General features: G+C 47.7%; 2 protein-coding genes across 19 annotated transcripts in view; one reads left to right on the top strand and one right to left on the bottom strand.

Moving 5' to 3' along the window:
- The window catches only part of Gmpr (guanosine monophosphate reductase), a 36654-nt gene extending 35216 nt beyond the window's left edge, over positions 1–1438 (top strand). The window contains exon 7 of one of the 2 annotated variants that reach the window (XM_087589723.1): positions 936–1438. In XM_087589723.1, the coding sequence (XP_087445849.1) occupies positions 936–1116 (181 nt within the window). In that variant the 3' untranslated portion in view covers positions 1117–1438. 2 annotated transcript variants of the gene reach the window in all.
- A 3235-nt stretch (positions 1439–4673) lies between these two features.
- Positions 4674–13346, bottom strand: part of Atxn1 (ataxin 1) — a 410902-nt gene continuing 402229 nt past the window's right edge. For 16 of the 17 annotated variants that reach the window (XM_087589782.1, XM_087589789.1, XM_087589781.1 and 13 more), the window contains one exon: positions 6588–12883. In XM_087589782.1, coding sequence (XP_087445908.1) covers positions 12353–12883 — 531 coding nt within the window. In that variant the 3' untranslated portion in view covers positions 6588–12352. 17 annotated transcript variants of the gene reach the window in all.

The following is a 13346-nucleotide window of genomic DNA, read 5'->3' as shown; positions in this document are numbered from 1 at the left end:
GCGCAGGCATGCTCAGAGCATGAGCTCTGACCAGGATCAAGGTCTGACCTATGTTACAAGGTGTTCTGTGGCGTTCTTGGGATGAAGGACAAGGGGACAGCTAGCGTTTGTGCATTAGGCCCAGCCTGAATTTCTAAGCATGGCTCTGAATATGTGGAGATGGCACTTCTGAGGTTCTCCATGCATAAGCTCTCAACCCCCACTCTGTCAGCCAAAATGGACGGATGGAGGGAGTGTGGCAGGCGGTGGTAGTGGGAGGCAACCCCACTGTTTTCCCTAGGGAGGAATTGGGCCATTTGATAGTTGGTTCTAAAAGGAACCATGAGAGTGGAAGGACATGGCTAAGGAGAATGTCACTATTGGGGACTGTGTGTGTACACACGCGAGTGTGCGCCATATTGCTAACCAAGACCTATCTCCTGGGTGAGCAGGGAAGTTCCTGTAGGGTTGGAGGGATACATCATGGACTAGGGACTTGGTGGGGATGTGAGAGTGGGCGAAACACCACCCTGTGGGTATAACATTGCTGATGCATTCCCCTGAACTCACCAAAGCCTTTGTTAGCTGGGTAAGACTTGGCACTGAATGGGGGCGAGGCCTCGCAGCACCCCATCCTTCTCCAAGGAGCTATGAGCCATTCATGGCTGCAGGGGGAGTCGCTTTCTTAAGCGGTGTGTCCAGTGGTGATGTGCCGGGTGCTATAGGAAATAACCCCCACCCACTGAGTGAATCAGCTCAATGGACACAGTAAAACCAACAGAAAGGGCAGGAGAACGGGGAAAGAGCAGGTGGTGACGGGAATGGAAAATAACACTCCATTTGCAGGTATAAAATTGTCAAAGGACTAAAAAGCGATAGCAGGGAGAATTCTACCTTGCTTAATAAAGGAGGAAAACTAGATTAATCTTCCGTACCCTTCTCCTTTCCCTCCTCAGGGCCTCTGAGGGCAAGACTGTGGAAGTGCCTTACAAAGGGGACGTAGAGAACACAATTCTGGATATCCTTGGAGGACTTCGGTCTACCTGTACCTACGTGGGGGCCGCCAAGCTCAAAGAGCTCAGTAGGAGAGCCACATTCATCCGCGTGACCCAACAGCACAACACGGTGTTCGGCTAACCTCGGGGATGTTCGGTTAACCTCGGGGAAGCGGAAGCCTCCTTTCGCCACGCTTCACCCCATCCCGCCTCCTTATCTGCCCTAGCAGGCTGCCTGCTATCACAGACGCTGAGACTGAGTCCTCATCCTGATCTCGGGGCTTGCCCTAGTGCCTGTGTGGGGCCCAGAAACAGGGTGCTCGAGGGGCCCTGGGTCAGCACCTAGAACTCATTGTCTCCTTGTTTCAACCAGCCCTTGCACCCTCCTTTCCACCCCTTGCCCTTTGTTTTCTTTCTAAAGGACAATGGTTTCACTTTTAATATAAGGCTGTGGTCTTGACTGAGTGCTGGAGTTTGCATGTTCAGGAGCACAGTCCTGTAGAGCCGTAAGGATTGGGAAAGTCTTCCCAGTCAGTGGCCCTCAGTGGTTAATGCACAAGGCCCCCGGCTGGGGAGGGGGCGCAAGAGCCTAAAGCAGCTCACACCGCACTGACTGCCACCCCCAGCATTTGTTGCTGGGAAGAAAAAAAAAACAAAACAAAAAAATGAAATGAGCATGTCCAAAGGGTCAACGGACATGAATTGCCCCACCCTGTTAACCTGTCTCCCTACCTGTTCGGATTGCAGCTAGCAAGCTTGTCCTGGATCTTTTGTGTAGTATGTCAGATACACAGTTCATCTCAACTTGTCAGGCAGGCCCCTCTCCCTTTTTAAAAGTCAGGGTCTAGCTGTTCTACAGGGCTGACTTCAAACTTGCAATCCTCCTGCTTCAGCTCGGCTAGGCTGGCCCGGCTCTTCTCCAAGAGGTTACAGACCGTCTTGAAGCCCCACAGATGTTTTATGAAAAGGCTATGAAGAAGCCTTGCTGAAAACCAAGTTCTCTGCAGCAGCCTAAGGGGCCTTAGAATGTACATTAGAGAAAGTATTAATACTTCCTAGGATGGATGGAGTAGCTAAGTAGTAGGGTGGCCATTATTGGGTGCTAAGAGAGACTCTGTCTTAGAGAAAGACCCTCCTTACTCCCGAGAGCTGCCCTGCGTTCATGACAGTGCGGTCGTTTTTCCTAACAAGGCTTATCAGCAGGCACAGGAGTATGTTTTCTTTGAAAAGGCAAATACAAAAGACTGGTATTGCAGAGTGGGGGGGGGGGAGTCAATTAATTGATGCCACAGGAAAGATCCAGCTGCACCAGTACTCGGGGGTGGGGGTGGGGTTGCCAGTCCATTTCTAGTCTGGTATAAGGACTATACTTAAAGTTTGAGAAGTTTGCATTCTGAACCCTTCTCCGACCTCCCTCCCACAGCCTTGAAGAATTGCCCTTATACCTGTAGAAATACATGTGGGGCTGCACTCAGGAAGGCTGCCTGCTGGATGTATTCACGGCTTTCCCGCCATGGCCAAGGCCAAATACCTGAAAGAAGCAATTTAAGGGAGGAAGGATTTCTTCCGGTTGAAGTTCAAGTGATGTTGTCCATTATGGTTGGGAAGGATGGGCATGCCTAGCAGCTGTGAATGGGGACACGAGGCTGCTTGCTTCTGTCTCTGCAAACGGTGAAATCAGAGGGGAATACTCATGTTCCCTTTGGCTTCCTGCCTCCCCGACTCCTGCCTTCTCTATCCAGTCCAGGTCCCCAGCCCGTGGGATAGGCCCGCTCAGTTAATCCTCCTCAGAAACACCCAACAGACACACCTATAATTTTATCTCCTTTGTGATTCTAAGCCTAGTCTGCTTGGCAAATTAACCATGGCAGAAGTCATTGCAAAAAGAGGGTATTCAAGCAAATGGGATGTGGCCCTTGTCTAGAGGACCCCACCCCTTGTCTGCCCCATCTGTCTAGTCTCAGTCTCCCTTGGTGTACCCTACGGAGCCTGTGTTTCATATTTAAGCCCCGAAGTCAGTTTAATGAGCCTAGAATGAATGAGGAGAAAAGGAAGTCTGAAGTCCTTTCAAGTGGACCGGTTGCAGGTCTGTTCAGACCGTGCCTTTCCCAAAAATTCTCGATGCATTACCTCGATAGCTGAACACAGCAGCATAGGCCTGGTCCCCGTCTTAACACTGCAGCTTGTGACACTGTGAGGACATTGCCCCGAAGACGCCATAGTATGTGGTCAGCGTGGTGCTGCTGGTGATGGCCTTGCTCTGGGCTTCTGTTTCCCTTCCCTGTGGTAACAAATGCCACTCACTGGGCTGTTTCTCCATAAGGGTCTTTGCAGACTGGTGTTAAGGTCACCAAAGGCAGGGCCCCTTGCTATCCAGTTCTAAGCAGATAAAGGCAAGGCTCTTGCAAAACCCCAGACATCAGGATTGAAGCAGAGGCTTCATAAAAAGAACACACGTTCCCTTTGCTGGAGCACGTCCATGATGGTCTAGAGGACCTACTGTGAGAGTATCCTTCGGTCCAGGCAAACAACTCGGACAAGGAAGGCCTATTGCCCACGCAAGGGACTTCCTGTGATGGAATGGGGTCTATGGCGGTAGAAGGGGCTGTGGTTCTGAGAGGCTGCCTGCTCACGCCTCTGCAGACAGGGAAGCAGAGAGATAAATGGCCCCATTGACCTATGAGCTAATAATAGGTCTAGGAGAGCATTTTCTTTGGTAAGGGAAGGTCAACCTTGAAGCAGGGGAGCACAAACCTTCTGGTCCTTGGGCTGGAGCAAGGCTGCTTAGATAGAGCTTCAAGGCATGCCTCAGAGTACCTCAGGAAGCTGTGTACTTTTCATAACCAGCCTTCTAGTCATCCTAGCCATAGGATAACTGTTAGCTGTAAACAGTCTGTTACTAGTATCTAATCAAGTGAGCAGGCAAAGGGCTCACCCATGACATCCCAGGGACAGCTGTTCTAGTCTGGTCCACGGAGGCTTCCTGGCATGCCACTCAGTTTCCCACACACCAAACCAACAATGTGTAGAGCCCCAAACCCTTGTTTCAGGAGCCACGTGCTACTAGTAGCCTAGGCTGCCTGCTTTGCTGGGATGAGTCCCAACTGGATCGCTCAAAAACACGACCAAGAAAGTAGCAGCAAAGAGTTCTTCCCTGGCCAAGTGAGGACTCTGAACTATTTCTAGCATTCTCTTTTTTCTCCGTGTGAGCTCAACTTTCAACGAGAAGACCACCACTGGCATGTGTGGAGGGGAGCACGGAATACCTGGGGCTGCTGCTACGGGGGGGGGGGGGGGCGGGGTGATTTTCCTAAACCACCACCAAGCCACACCTTTCCAAAGCCGAGAGCCCAACACCAACCTGTGCCACAGCACCTCCGAGACAGGCGCGGAGCAGGTTTCGCGTGCCGGAAGACCTCCGTTCCACAGGTTTCTAAGAAGCATGCGCTGCAGGGAAACCACAGGTCACTTACCAGTTGGAACGAAACCCGAAGACTGCTCTCCGAAACGCCACAGAAGGTGTGAAGCTGCCGATCGTTCGAGAAGGAAAACCTAGAACGCTGACCAGATCGATAGGAGATGGCAGGTTAGGGACATCCATACCTCATTTCACCGGGCTCCCCAGGGTGCACTGAGGTGATCTGGATGGGGTGGTGAAGAGGGACTCGCCTCTCTTCAGACAGACGGCAAGGACGCAGGTTTTGCAATTGGCACTGTTATTTTATTAGTAGTACGAGTATTATACAATAAACTTGTACTGGTATACAGACAATTTATTTAAAACAATTTTGTTCAAATTTTGAATCAAACATTGTTTTATTATAATAATGAAATAATTTCTACCTAGAAAACCTGCAAGCACCATCAAAGAAAGGGACCATAAAATTCAATAAACAGACTCGAGTGTATCCTACAAATAGACACACCACGATTAGAAAATAGAATATGAATTCTTCCATTTTTTTTAATATTTGTTTTAAAAAAGCTAGTGCAAGTACATTTTACACTGGGGTTACAGAGAGTATTACGATATGGAGACGTCCTCCTGTCACGAGAAAAAGCTCTTAGCTATGTATGCGCTTAAAAGTTTCTTTTCAATAAGGTGCAAAAAAACAAAAACAAAAACAAAAACAAAAAAAACAAAAAAAGTTTTGTTTTCCCTAGTTCTCCACATGGTAGGACCCTCAGCCCAAGTTTTGGTGTCTGTTTCTGCTTGGCCTGTGGGAAGCATAACGAATGGAAATCGGAGGGTTTGGGAACGTGATGTTGAAACCCTTCAACTGGTGCCGATCTCTGGTTCTTTAGGGCCAAGACCCCCCCACTGGTTAGAGATTGCAGACTCTACCACAAATACTGACAGGACTCCACCCCAACCCCATTTCAGCTGACACTACCTGGGGTCACACTTGAGCAGTGTGGGGTTGAGGAGGGGGCAGTAGTCGCAGAATGGGACTATGGTGGGTTGCCGTGGCTACGCCTCATTGACTCAGCGGTTCATCCCATTCTTGGACTAGAGAATCACCTCAGAGTGGAGGGCTCCTGTAAGAACTGGAGAAAACCTATGCACCCAACCTTCTCAGTGACTGATCTTTCACTCCCAACAGTTCTAAGCCAGTGTCGCCTCAGCGCGGTAGTCTAAGGGACAGTATGCTATCTCGGTAAGGGTTACTGTAAACAGTGCTTCCCACACAGGCCTTCAGATTAGCCATCCAGCCAGCAAAGGAACAAGAAGACGTGAGTGGATGGAGTCTCCAAGTGACTGTAGTGGAAGACTTAACTCCTTTCAGTTAAAAAGTGTTAGGGAAGTTCTCAGAGACTGGTATCATATAGACGGCATCTATTGGCCAAACACACTTCATTTGGATACAGGTAAGGCTCCTGTATGCAAGTGTCGGGATGGGAAAAGCTGAAGCCGCCGGCTCACTTCTGCCTTTGTCAAGGTGGATCTAAGCTACCAGAACTTGCGCCCTAAAGGACGGGACATGAACCCAAATTGAAGTATCCAAGCTAGGGTCAGTTTACTGCCCCAACACTGACTGGTTTACACCACCCAGCTCAACGGCTCAACAGAAATATAACTCTGAGAAGACGGCTCTGCATTTCGTCTGACCTCTGCTTCACAGACCTCAAAATGAAAGCCAGGCATTCAAGCCAAAATGGATGTCTGACCCCCATGTGAATGAGGTCTGGGGTGGGAGGCAGAAGAAAGGCTCAACTTTTTTTTTTCTTTTCCTGTGTACTGAGAAGGATCCCTTTTAGACACACTTCATGTTCGGGGTCATATTCTTTGGGTTTATAGGAACAGGAGGTGCTGAAAATGTCAGACATCATCCAAAGTAAAGTTGCAATGGCTTAAGAAGGGGACTTAGGGAAGTACTTTCGGCCTAGGAATGGACAGTATCCTCGAATAGCGGAACACAGAGTTTCCCATCCTTCACACGAGAGCCGCGTGTAACAAAAACAGAACAGTAAGCATAGGTACGGTATAGTTGAAGAGCCTCTGACGTCATAATTCTTCCAGGCCATAACCATACAAATTTGATCATCAAGACAACAAATTGCTATATACAAGAAAAATAAAACCCCCACACAGTTAACTTTCAAACCCTCCTCTGTTTTGTTTTTTGTTTTTGTTTTTTTGTTTTTTTTTTTTACACACAAAATATGAAACTTGTGGTTTCAACGGATCTGTCTCTTTCAAACACTGAATGAATCATTTCAACATTCATTTTTCTTTTGTGCAATTTTTTTTAAAAAAATTATCTGTACCCCCCCCCCAAAGTGAGTGCCTCAACCCCCTCCCTCCCCCACCCCGGCTGCTCAAATTGGGTGTACTTTAAAGAAAACAAAACAAAACAAAAAACTTCCCACAAGGTATAGCGCTACAAGAAAAAGCCTATCAGTAAGGTAACATTTGAAGCGAGGTCATCTATGTGAAAGAAATCTCAGCTCCAGAGTAGAGGTGTGCAAACTATTTGGCGTTGCCTTGGGAACAGAAATACAACACTGTTCATGGACAAGGGAGGAAACCAACCCAACAGGTCATATGCATGTGCTTTATAAAAAAAAAAAAAGAAGTAGATTTTCTATAGTTATTACTCGATTTTTCCTTAAATTCTCTATTTCAGAAATTCTGGCTTCAAAACTCAACCAGTGGAAGCAAAGGCCTTTGCTCCACTCTTAAAACAACGAAGAATGATTCTCTTGCCTTTCATCTCAACCACCAAAGAAACTGGATTGGACCCTGGAGACTGGAGGTCCTGTAATTCCCCTGGAGTCAAAGGGGGCGACTGGGAAACGGGGAGCACAGAGGGTTTCAGGAGAGAGAGCAGACGCATTGGTTGAGGGCTTGTGGCTCAGGAAACAGTAGCCACACCAACCAACTCAACTCAAAATGTCTGCCTTTCTAGCCCAAGGGCTCTGCCTCCTCACCCGAGTCTGAAATAGGTGTTAGTGTCTTAGCAAGCATCTACAAAATAGGTTTCCTTAGTAGTCACAGATGTTACAAGGTATCGTCAATTGTTTCCTTAAGAGGAAAAGAAAGAAAGAAAGAAAGAAACAGAAGTCCAAAGCTAGAACAAAGAACAGATTTTGGCAACATATTTCAGTAAAGATCAAACTATGTGCAGAGTGGATTTTTCTGATCACGAGGAGCTACTGTTCTTCTTGAACGCGTAGCGTTATATTGCAATCTGTGTAGTAGCTAAGAAGCAACCCACACGGTGCGGGGAGATCCAAACATTCCTGGGAATTGTACAACCCTACTCCAGAGCAGTCCAAAGTGCTGCTGCCGAACACTCCCATGCTCTACACACACACACCAGCCCCATCCCTGAGTAAGAGGTGTGGAAGGTTCTGCAGGGTTCCTTGCAAGAGAGAAGGAAGGACACTGCCACTTCCTCATGGGGTAAAGGGGGGGGGAACCCAACAAGCTCACCTAACAGAAAACATACAAGGTCAGGGTTCAGAGTTAAGGACATTCTGTTGCCACCACCACAAAAATCAGGCCATTCCGAACGGAGTTGGATGAATTGAGCAAAAGCAAAATGTGACCAACGTAGACGATTATCCTGCAAGTCCCCTCCCACCCCGCCCTCCCCCAAATGCGATTTGGATTTCCACTTTTAAAAAGATTTGAGGTAAGTGGTATCCATGATCTTCTCTCCCCTAATCCCCACCCCATCCCGCTGACCCCGAGGTGGCCCAGACAAACTGAAATAATTCTAAAGTTAAACAGTCTAAGGAACAGTCACTTTATGTATTCAGAAATCCCTAGAAAGAGGTTCTTGTTTGCTGATTTCTTACTAGTAATATTACTATGTTTTCTTTTTGCCCTGACTAATTTCTTGGTGATTGTGTTCCGTTGTAAACACAAAAAGGCCTGCTGTTACTTTGTTTTAAAATGGAAAGCAGGAAAGAGGAGAATGAAAGACGGCTGTTGGTACACGTTGCAAAGAGGACAGGTACAGAGGCTCGTGGCTGGTCCTTGTCCGAGGAGGGCACTGCTATTCCTGTGCTCCCTACACAGTTGACCACAGGTGCTCCCGGAGCATGGAGGGCCCCACCAATGTCTGCAAGTCAGGTGGCTCCTGCCTCTGGGTGCTCTTCCTATTTGAAGAGAAAGCTGTTCCAAGGGAATGGTGACCGTGGTTGCCAGGTGGTCTCCTCCAAAGCCATTGGTGGGCATGCTCAGAATGTGCCCATGTGCAATAAGTTGCTTGTGTCAAAGGCAGGGATCAAAGTCTCAAGGACATAGAAGAGATTGAAAATGGGTTGACTGAAGACCACATCATTCCCGAGTGTGTCCCTAGGAACCAGTCTGCCTCTTCGCTGCGATCCAGCTTCACTACAGAGCAAAGGAGGGCCTTTGGAGATGGCAGGGATAGGCCTTTGAGGTGCTTCCCTCAGGTCTCCTTGGCTTGCTCTTGCTGTGTCCTGGTGACAGACACACACAGGCTCCCATGGGCTGCCTAACCCAGTATTCTGCATCTCTGTTAAGGGGAAAGTGAGGAGGCTCGCCTCTCCCGGCTCACTCCTCCCAGCCTTTCTCTGGCCAGCGAGGGGAAGAAAGGTCAGCCCACGGAACAAGGAAAAAGCCAAAAGTTGAAGAACTTTAACTAGATAGCACACTATTGGCACACAAAGTATTGTACATGCTAAGGGAGCTGGAGAACAAGGTGGGACAGATGCTTCAGAAGAACCGATAATTTGTATAATTCCTATACCTGAAATAGAACCACAAAAGTTATGATATTCCTATTGCTCTGAACCATGTGTGTTTACCTGCTTTAGTGTCGGCTTAGTGGATACGGTCAGTTCAATCCTCGAAGTTAGCCAGAGAGCAGTGTGTGTGTGTGTGTGTGTGTGTGTGTGTGTGTGTGTGTGTGTGTTTTCTGAGCTCACAGGGGCTGTTGTAGATAACGGCATACAGCAAGCCTCTGTGGCAGCCTCCTATTCCTCTCACCATTGAAGGTTAAAAAAACAAAACAAAATAAAACAAAAAAACAAAACCCTAGTTAAGTGCCAGTGCCCTGAGCAGATATAGGGAAGATTAAGCAAGATCTCTGAACAGAAACATGAAAAAAAAAAATCACAGCAGTAAATAAGCATCTGATTACAAGAATGGGCTCACCCAGTTCTGCCAGCCAAAAGTTGAAGGCAGTGTGGGCAGAGAGGGTGATGAAGTTTAGGGAGAGGCCAGCTATTCTGGACCTACTCGAAGGTTTTTGGTACATCCCAGAAAATGGTCTGTAAAAGGATCATTAGTCCCAGTGAAAGCCACTGCGAATGGCTGGGTAGCCAACAAGTGGGTTGCCAGGGGAGGGTCTTTTTTATTTTATTTTATTTTCTGTTTTGAGAAATGGAAGAAGTCTTTTTTTTTCTTTTAATGACTATAAAGAAAATTCAAGTAAGTTCTTATTTAGGTTAACTTACTTAGGTTAGTTGCAGTCAGCCAAGTAAGAGTGTTTTAAAACTTCTCCCTATTTATAAAACTTGGTTTAAAGTACTTGAAGACACACTCAGAACCCACAAATTTTGACCTCTGGGAATGAAAGCTTGTGACTTTATGAAAATACCCTTTTCTGGGTTTTTGTACCAAACGTCAGATCTTAGTTTGATTTCAAACAGAAACCTAAGCTTCTAAAAAAATAATGTTAACACTTTTTTTTTCCAGAAATGAAAATACTCGCTCACATATGTAAAAAATGTCTATATGGGAAACTCTCAATGACTCTGAAGAAGACTCTTAAGACCTGGCTTCTGGTGACAGATGTGGCAGATGACAAAATGAAGTCTCAAAGGGACAGGACCTTCTAAGAAGGGCCTAGGGTCTAGGCAGGTTAGAAAGTAATTTTGCTACATTTATTTATGCTCGTTCAACCCTCCCAAACACTTCCCACAATGTTATTAGATAAAAACTGCAGGAATTATCACACAAATTATAAACTCAAGATGTGCAAATTGCAAAGTTCTTTAGAAGTTCACCCTACGGACACTGGATAAAATCGAGTGTCTCTTCCTCCGTCTTTTCTTGGTTTCTCTGCCAACTCTGCCTTTAACTCTGTCTCCAACATCAAAGTGACAGGTGCCTGCCATCAGGTAGTACTCGGTGGTCATATATTGTCACGGGCTAGTTCATAATTCACATTCATCCCTTTAAAACCAGATTGGAGCTGTCGATTGCTGGCTTGTGAGCAACCTTGCAGAGCAGAAATGTAGTTACAGTGTTGAGAAGAAGAAGAAGAAGAAGAAGAAGAAGAAGAAGAAGAAGAAGAAGAAGAAGAAGAAGAAGAAGAAGAAGAAGAGGAAGAGGAAGAGGAAGAGGAAGAGGAAGAGGAAGAGGAGGAAGAGGAGGAAGAGGAGGAAGAGGAGGAAGAGGAGGAAGAGGAGGAAGAGGAGGAAGAGGAGGAAGAGGAGGAAGAGGAGGAAGAGGAGGAAGAGGAGGAAGAGGAGGAAGAGGAGGAAGAGGAGGAAGAGGAGGAAGAGGAGGAAGAGGAGGAAGAAGAGGAAGAAGAGGAAGAAGAGGAAGAAGAGGAAGAAGAGGAAGAAGAGGAAGAAGAAGAAGAAGAAGAAGAAGAAGAAGAAGAAGAAGAAGAAGAAGAAGAAGAAGAAGAAGAAGAAGAAGAAGAAGAAAATCAAAAGCAACTTAGGTTTGTCTTTTTTTCCCCCCACAAAGAGTCGAAAGTAGATACAGTACTTGTTGAATGACAGAACAAGGTGCTTGGTTAAGAAGACTGCACGGCATTTTTAACTGTTTACGAGATAGTAACAGATTGAGCATCTTCCGGATCGAATTCCTCACAGAATCAGGAACAGTACTAGACCTAAGAGGTGGACAATTATGCTGCCAGCTGGGCTCTGAGAGCCGCCCTGACCCTCTCGGGAGTGGGGAGGGGAGCTGGCATTTTCTTCTTGGGAGCAATGCAAATAACCTGATTGGGTTTCCTAACACTGCGCAGAAACCAGTGTTGGTGCTCCCTCTGTCCCTGGGCCCCACTGCTACCTGCCTGACCAGGAGTGACCTGAGCAAGGACGTCCCTGCCCACCACGACACCATGGCGATGTCACTGGACTGGTAAAGCAGGGAGGGACGAAATCCTTGCCAAGTGGCAGCTGCTCTTAAAAAACAAAACAAAACAAAACAAAACAAAACAAAACAAAAAACCCAAAATAACAAAATAAAACAACAACAACAAAAAACTCAGTGCAGTCAGGCCCCATGGGGGGAAATATATATATATCTATATCTATGATTAAAAGTTGCTTTTTATTGTAAAATATGTTGGAGAGAACCACGTTCTTTGAAACTAGTTTCCCATCTGCCAGTCTGATGCCTTCCCTACAGTGCCTGGAAGCTGGGTTCCTGACCACTTTGCATGTGGGAAACCCAGGTCCCCCAATCCCATGCTGAGAGTGAGCAAGTGAGGGAGACAGAGGCAGAGAAAGAGAGACCCTCCCTCACCGCCATGGCACCTGCGCACCCCTTCTTCACCAGGGACGCACCCAGACACACCCTTGCAGGTTACTTGCAAGTTACTTCCCACTGAGTTTGCTCTTGAAACCAGTGGGAACTGACGCCCCTCAGCTCTGTGCTGCTGGAGAAGGCAGGTGCTGATGAAGCCCCCCTTCAGGGCCCCTTAGGATGCCCCGGAGCTCCATGGCCACGGTTATGACCACCCTCCACCCGCCAGCTCCTCGACAGACATCACATCGCGGACGCACCAGTTTCCTGCCACACACCTGTTTGACTCTAATGACAAGGTTAGAACACGAACCTAAAGAGGATAACATGTAAATACTGTGTTATTTAGCCTACAGTACAGTAATCTGGATACAGACAGCAAACGGGGCCCACGCCTCGGCTGCCCGCACGGTCTCTACTTGCCCACGTTAGATCGGCCTTCGATGCAGATCTTAACCTCCTGAGGAATGAGCGAAGGCTTGGGAAGAGTCAAAGGTGGCTCGTCCTCCGACTTCTCCAGTTTACGGGTCTCCGGCGCCGACCACCTCCTCTTCCTCGTGGCTGTGGGCTTGCTCGGTTCTATTTTGGTGAGGAAGGGTGCTGCAGGCAATCCAATTTTTTCTGGAAACTTCAGTTCGCCGTTCTCAGAGAGCACCTGGGCGCTCCCCTGGTTGATTCCGTTTTCCTGCTCGGCGTATCTGTGTCTGCTGCCAGCCAGGCTGTCGGTCTTTGCGTGCTTCAGCAGGGCACTGGCAGGGTCCACGGGCTGGCCCTTTTTAACAGAGCCATTCTTCAGGTTCTTGAGGGTGAGCGAGATGCAGACGTCCCCAACGGAGAGTTTGGAACACGGCAGATCAAAGAGCTGGCTGGTCCGCTCGGGACAGCAGGATGACCAGCCCTGTCCAAATACAAAAAAAGGATACTCTACCAAAACTTCGACACTGACCTGTGGAAACAGAAGCAGAGGGAGGAAAAGGGAAGGGAACGTGAAAAGACAGTTCATAGGTGGTTTCTGCATGTGCATGCACATTGTGCATGTGTGTGCACACGCGTGTACTCGTAAAATTGAGTAGGCACAGAGGCCAGAGCTCATCCTGAGGCGTGAGTTCTTCAGACAGCTACATCTTTTTCCCTTAGCAGTGGCCACACCCTCCTCACCGCAGCACCCAATAACTGCTGCCAACATAAAGGTCAACGTGTAGCGAATAAGGACTGTGTGCTCAGTCCTAAATAGGACATCTATATTAAGCCCCCTCTTGGAGGCTCAGGAAGCCTCATGGAATGGGGGTGGGGAACATCAGAGACAGAGGCTAGAAGAAGCTCTGGGAAATGCTACCTTCGAGACAGGATACCGTGATTCCCTCAGTGACCTGGAGATCACCAAGTAGGCCAAGCCGGTAGCCAGCAAT

The sequence above is a fragment of the Rattus norvegicus genome, chromosome 17 (genome assembly GCF_021556685.1).
Source record: "Rattus norvegicus strain SHRSP/BbbUtx chromosome 17, alternate assembly SHRSP_T2T, whole genome shotgun sequence".
Taxonomy (NCBI): Eukaryota; Metazoa; Chordata; class Mammalia; order Rodentia; family Muridae; genus Rattus; species Rattus norvegicus.
Note: the sequence above shows the minus strand (reverse complement) of the source record. Positions and strands in the feature narration are given on the sequence as shown.